The 7,299-nt window shown below is 40.4% G+C and overlaps 1 protein-coding gene across 1 annotated transcript; it reads right to left on the reverse strand.

The window, feature by feature from the left end:
- Window positions 1-1,411: 1,411 nt before the first annotated feature.
- On the reverse strand, window positions 1,412-1,825 carry LOC149286038 (histone H2A-like). Its single transcript, XM_089494391.1, has one exon. It carries the CDS (start codon window positions 1,823-1,825, stop codon window positions 1,412-1,414), a length of 414 nt encoding a protein of 137 aa, XP_089350517.1.
- Window positions 1,826-7,299: the final 5,474 nt, after the last annotated feature.

Here is a 7,299-nt window from a genome sequence, read left to right on the forward strand (position 1 = left end):
AATAATGACAAATGGTAGAAACCGAAAGGCCTAGGAGGGTAAAGTTCTATGCAGAGGCTGGTGCTAAACTCCCAGGACATCTGGAAGCTACATTTAAATTTACATCATAAATTATGATCTGCTAAAAAGTATATACAATGTGCTGCAGATGCAGGTCTAAAAAGTTATATTTGATTGAATTGTGAAATGAGCAACAAACAGTCACAGGAGAGATAAAACGCATGCCCACTATCCCCTCCATTGCTTTAAAGAACGCTGTCACTAATTTGGATACCAAAAGCAGACACTGGCGGGAAAGCACTTCCATTGAAACACTGGAGCTTACTGCACATGCATGGGTGTGCAGGGTCCTAGACTCTTGAACTCTCCCATGAGCCAGCATCTCAGGCAAGCCAAAAGAAGCCCTGAGAAGTGTGCTGGTTATTAATGCCGCGCACTGTGATATGACATCATATCCCACTGCTGAGCACCACTGGTGCGTGTGTGTGTGTGTGTGTGTGTGTGTGTGTGTGTGGGGTGGGGGGGGGGGGGCTTCAATTAGCCCAGGTGCCACTACAATTAATATGGAGATATAGAGATAAAGCAAATAGGAGTAAGAAAGAGAAATGAAAGATGAGAAAGGGGATATAAAAGAGGTAGGGAAAGGCAAAAAGGAGGGGGCAAAAGGAGAAGCTGAGATAAGGAGAAATGGAAGATATGAGAGAGGATCAAAGAGAAGGGGAGAGATAGGCAGAAAGGAGAGAAATGAGAAAGAGTATAAACCAGGATGTTTGTTGCATAATGGCAAGTGTTAATGCGCATTTGTACGTATATTTGATATACACACACACACACACACACCTCATCCCCTATGGGTCGTATGTGTCTTCCTCAACTAGTGTGTTGGCTGCACAATGTATACAAAGAGTGAGTGTGCCTTGATGTGGCAGTGAGCTTAATTATGCTTTGGCCAATTCATAACCAAAACCTCTCGTTTATATATTTGTTGCCAACTTTATTATGGCAAGAACCAGACATGTTTTTGTATACATTGTACAGCCCACACACTGTATTTGCAGCATGTTCACACTGTTTGGTAGGCCTCATATTATACATTTGTATTATTTGAGCCCGAGACTAGCTTACCGCACCGACATTTTTTCTTTTCCCAAATATGCTATGAGCCCTAATCCCAGCTCTTGCACTCAAGCATCCGTTTTAAGTGTGGTATTTTCTGAGGCAGCCAGCCACATCCCTTTTAAATGGTCATTAGTTTAGAATGTAGAATATACTATTTAAGAGACTCACTTTAACCAGTCACTGCACACAACTAGCAGAGTTAAAATATTTTTATTAGAATACACCTTCAAAACATTACATAAAAACACTGAAATAGCAAGATGCACAGATCAATAGAAGGGGTTGAGGTTCTTCAGAATTCTTGAGACTCTACAGCTTTTGCTTCCTGTGATGGACCTTTTGAAGTTTTCTTTGGTAGAAGGGTAGCATGGATGTTGGGCAAGACTCCCCCATCAGCGATGGTGACCCCATCAAACAGCTTGGACAGTTCATCATCATTCCTGACCGCCAGCTGGATGTGTCTGGGGTAGATCCTGGATTTCTTGTTGTCTCTGGCAGCATTCCCTGCCAGTTCTAGAACCTCAGCACACAGGTATTCCAGAGTAGCCGCCAGGTAGATACCGGCTCCAGAGCCAATCCTATCTGCATAGTTTCCTTTCCTTAGGAATCTGTGGATACGGCCGACTGGGAACTGCAGACCTGCCTTGGCAGACTTGGAGGACTTGCTAGCTGCGGGTTTCGCAACCTTCTTACCACGGCCAGACATACCGAAACCGACCTGTAGAAACAGCGTGGGTTTGTTTTGTTTTAAATGCATGATAACACTGGAAAAATATAGCTACAAGATTTTAACCAATAAAACAAGGGGCCATATGGACAGCAGAATAGGGGGGGGGGGCTAAAGAAAGGCCAAGTGAAAGATATATATATAGATATATATATATATATATATATATAATTTTAGTTGGAAGCACCTTTCCTATGGGCTCAAAGGCCTGCATGCAATTAAATTAAAAAGTATGTTTAATCTATATAGTCATTAGAGAAATCAGTACATATACCACAGGTTATAACCTTATATGTACATAAAAACACTCTGAAACAGAAAAGATGTTATATTATTTTACAGCAAACCAGTTTTATAGCTTCTATGCAGCTTGCAGAACATACACAGGGAATGGATCAATCCTTACTGAGATGGGAACACATTGGCCAGAGGAAGCCAAGACGCTCACAGCTGGAACATCCACTAAATACAAGGACATAATACCCCAAGCCTTAGCTATACCTTGGCACATATTTACCAGCACAAATACATAATATCAAAATGAGCATTATACTTACCCCCAAAAAACTGCCACCTGTGTTCCTTCAACCTCTCCTTGTTACCACAGCCCCTGTCAACTGAACAATCACAGGTTCCACCTTTCCCTTGCCCTTTATACCCTGTTAATTGCAACCACAGGTTTACACCAGGTTGCCTACATTTGAGGATAATTAGTCTTCCATTTACCCATTTAGTATCACTGCATTAGTTCAGTTACCTGAGAATGCATTGCATATGAATACTAGATATATTAGTAACTATAATGGAGAAGTATCAAACAAGGTGTTTCTGGTAACAAATGTAAAGCATTGTTGAATCAAGTACAAATAAAATTGAGCCACAACAAGGTGATAAATAATAATACACTTTGCAGGGCAGGAATTCCCAAATGAATTAATTTGGTACCACCGATGTGGAAATAGATTTGATATGGGGTCATTTTGAGTCAGAGCTATTTACACATTTAAAGACATAGTGTAAAATATACATTTATTTCGTCTTCACAAAATGGGATCACCAGAGTTTATCACAAATACAGCCTCAGTACACTAAACTCATCATAACGCGGCGATCACCTGGCACATTTCGCCATTAAACTTAAGACGTAGGAGGTAAAGATCCCCTAAATTAAATTCCCTGTGCAGAGATTCCAACAGCTGTGTACCGGTCACACAAGCAAGAAGAGGCATGGTCAGATATCATCAATAATAATAGAACGTGATTCTGCTTCCGACTGTTTAATCCTGAGTAGAAATCAGGGATTTAATTACAACACAGAGCTTGTGGATATAATAGGTGGGTCACTTGATCATTTTGACCGTTAACCTATTGGTGTTTTGCATATGTACATATGTACATACGGTATATATATATATATCATATCAAGGTACGTCGAATTTCTTCAATGTACTCCTCTTCTTCATGCTGGACCATATATTGGGTTGCCAGATTTCCTTTAAACCAGAAGCATTTATGGAAAAAAAGCATTATGCAGGGTTGTGTATATATTGTGTATATATATATATATATATATATATATACACAGTATATATGGCATTGTGCTTCAGTATATAGAGGTGCCACCTTGTCACTTTATAGTTGTAATGTAAAGTGACAAATGACTTTCCTTTAAAGGAATAACAGGCATGAGTATTTTTATGCATTTTGCAGGGACTGCTAAACCTCCTTTTTCATTGAGAAGCTTTGTTACATTAACCCTACGTAAGACATGGGAAAGTAAGGGGTTGAACTGCTCAACCCACGACAAAGTTAAATCTTAGTAAATATACACCACAATAGGAAGGAGAGATCTGTCAGTGTGGAGTAACATGTTTTCTACCCCACACTTGGCACACCTTTCATCCAAAGTGAAGTCTTCCTGCTTGTAACCCCACATTGTAGTGAATTTGCGACCTATTACTGTGACGATTGCAGACCTGTGTTTCTTTAAAACCAAGCAATTCTGTTGGCGCAAAGCAATTTATTCTGAATTTATTCAGAGCATGCATGCTGTGAGCCTTCAGATACATATTCTGTCACCATCTTTACGGAAATACTTACAAGGCTTTCAGGAAAAAGGTGTTTACCCCACATGCATAGTTTGGTTTTATGCATATGTTTTAATGTTTTTTGGAAGGTTGTGGCTCACCCTATAACTGAATGTAAAAAAATATACATAAAATGAAGAATCTACCCCGGCAAAGAGGGACAGGAAGGGCAGTGATACCTGAGTCCTTCCTAATACCCTTCTTATAGCAGACCTTTCTGTTTTTGAGCCTTGCGTTTGGCACTGGGGTGTGGGGTCGAGGGTGGATTGTACAAGGAAAATGCCTGTTGGTAAGACGCAGAACATTTTCATCTACGCTACAGAAAGGCGGTAAGGACAGCTGCTCTTCATTGGCTGATGCCAGACAAGCCCCCTGCCAACGACCAATAGAGTCGCTCTTACGGACCTTTAAATCCTGGTGCCAAAGCCTGGTTTTCCGCTTAGTGATTCCCCCGTCCAAGGTGCATCTTGCCGGGTTAGAGTGATTTATTTTTCTCCCGATATTAGTTTTTTTAGGTTAAAGTGCCAGGGATCTATTTTTCTCACACTATTAGCTTTTCTCCCTTGTGGATTCCCATATTAACCCCTGCTGTACTACGGAAGACTTAAGATAGGCTAGAGGCAGTGACTTGTATGGGGGAAGGGACCAGGGAGAATAGCTAGGACATATTCTCACAATAATTATTTATTTTCACATTCTCCCGAATACGCAAGTCATAGTTATTATTATTATTATATTCTTCTAATAGATATCGGTATCATGCATAATAAATTATAGAGCTGTATTACTGTTTCATTGACGCTAGAAGAATGATGCCTGTTTTTTCTCCTTACACACTGGCTTTGTATTTTTATCTCTCTGCCTGCAGAACCTTAACATAAAACAACAGATATTAGCTGAAACCTCGTCTCATATGTTTTTGTCTGTCACCGATACCTGCTAGCTATCACCGTTGTCAACGTGATACTATATTTGCTTTAAGACACATATTGAAATCTTTATTTTCCTGGCTCTGAACTTCTCAGTTCCGGGATTTAAAACTTAAAAGGTCAAGATTTATTAATACTTCTGTTTTTCTCTTCTCAAACAGCAAGCTGTCATCACAAAAGGTACTCCTATTGTGCACAGAAGCAGAAATGTCAGGTAATGATTAATGACTCTTAGCACTAACACATTCAATGTAGCAAATCATAAACTCCAACATGGTATTACGCGCGCTTCTATATAATAATTGTGTGTATCCTAAACTAACTATTATTTAGGGCACAGACCCTTGATTTCTATTTTTGTATACAGATGTATCACATAAATCGCAACTTACTTTATATGGTGAGTTTTTCCACATATTATTATTTTTATTACCGATGTGCTTTAGTTCATCCCGAATTGTGGGTCAGTATTATTTTTTTTTTTATCCAGCTGCAATGAGTTCCCACGCATATTTCAATGCATTATAGGTCAATATAGGGATACATCATCCCATGGATTAAAAAGTCAGGCTTCATTTGGACTCCTGTTTAAATTAACTGTACACTCGAGGTAGATTGGAAACATGCTTTTTATTGAATTGTAATGTGTAATTTACTCCCCATGCAATTACATTTGTGCTTTTAAACACCCTGAAGGTATTACCGTATTTGCTCGATTATAAGACGACCCTGATTATAAGACGACCCCCCAAAATCTAAATATTAATTTAGGAAAAAAACAAAAAGCCTGAATATAAGACTACCCTATAGGAAAAAAAGTTTTACTAGTAAATATTAATTCATGTAAACAATATTTTCATATTTAATAAAAGCTATGATTGAGAAAAATATATTTTTTTTATTTCCTTTTATTTGCCAACCTGCCCCCCCCCAGTTATGCACATCTGCCTCCAGGGTTGCCCCCAGAAATGCCTTATACCCCCTATTTGCCACTCTGCCCCATGATGTGCCTTTTAATCCCCTATATGCCAGAGTGGCATATAGGGGGTTAAAAGGCATATCATAGGGCAGAGTGGCATATATAGGGGGTTAACAGGCATTTTTGGAGGTATATATATATATATATATATATATATAACTGCTAACAGCAATCACACTCCTATCAAGCCAAGGCAGCCAGTAAATGCTGGAACCTGGGGATGATAGGAGTCTGAGTACAGCCTCCCTATGCCATGCTACCACCACCACCCCCCTTACACATCCATACTATCACACACTCATTCACAAACATTTAAATACTCATTCATTCCATTAATCACACATACTTGCTCAAACCCCCCCCCCTTACCTGAACTGCAGATCTCTCACTCGAAGACTTCTGCAGGGGCCCGGCTGTGTGAGTAACTTCTCTGGCCCCGCCCCCAGAGGAAGGAGGGGGGAGGCAGAGTTATGTAACACTCTTCTAGCTTCCTGTTCTCCTGCTGCTCGCGACCAAAGCCCGGTAAGCAGCATGGCCCCAGCGGACATTTTGAGCATTTGCTCTGAAAAAAACCTCGTCTTATAATCGAGCAAATACGGTAATACTAAATTGGCCTTCTGAGAGACAGAATGACTTGGAAATAACAGAGTTATATTGTGATAGAATGAGCTTATCAAATAATTCTGCATTGTCCAGGTTTTGGACGAAGGGATGAACCGCTGATACTGGCCAGAGGATTGTTTGAGTAGTGGTACTTGGGGTTCTGGAGCACTGGCAACAGATTGACTTCTGGAAGCAGCAAGTGGTTTAGATGGGAATAAATCTGGAACAGGCGTTTAAGACTGTGTATCGGTGATTGAAATAGATTTTAACGACTTGCATGTCTGGAACCATCTGTGTCAGAGTGACCAGTTTGTTTGGTGAAGGCTTTAGTAACTCCTGCGGACTCCACATGTCTCGCTCAGTTGTACTGCCACTGACCCTGATAGTAGAGCCTACTTGAAATATGTCCTGCAGATCAGTAAGCAGGCCCATGTTAGCGACAGGTTAAAACAGTCCAGATAGCAGCAGACCTAAAGCAGAGCTGGTAGACAGGCTAGGATCAGCAATGGCTAATCAGTACACACGGTAGCAGATCTTAAACTGAACCGGTAGACAGGCCAGGGTTGGCAACGCTTAATCAGGCTTATTAAGACCTCCATAAAACATACTCCTTTTCATACAGTCAAATAAGGAGTGGCAACATTTAAATTGGGGTCAAATCAAACCAAGAGGCCCATGTAACAAACAGATCTCATCAATAAAATGCCACCCAAAGCCCTTGCTATTCTGGACATCCGTGTGGCTACTATAGAATTGCTACAAAAATCTTAGCAAATGCTCCTGAAAGTAGTCTAAAATCCAGTGCATGGGGTCTTCCCTGACTCCCTTGTCCACAGTCCAATGCACCCAATGTAT

This window comes from Sceloporus occidentalis, unplaced genomic scaffold (assembly GCF_023333645.1).
Source record: "Sceloporus occidentalis isolate IW3139 unplaced genomic scaffold, rSceOcc1.0.p SCAF_72, whole genome shotgun sequence".
In the NCBI taxonomy this organism is placed as follows: domain Eukaryota; kingdom Metazoa; phylum Chordata; class Lepidosauria; order Squamata; family Phrynosomatidae; genus Sceloporus; species Sceloporus occidentalis.

Bases quoted from the DNA above. Each gene is read 5' to 3' on its own strand.
- LOC149286038 (XM_089494391.1), bottom strand. From the start codon at position 1,825: ATGTCTGGCCGTGGTAAGAAGGTTGCGAAACCCGCAGCTAGCAAGTCC.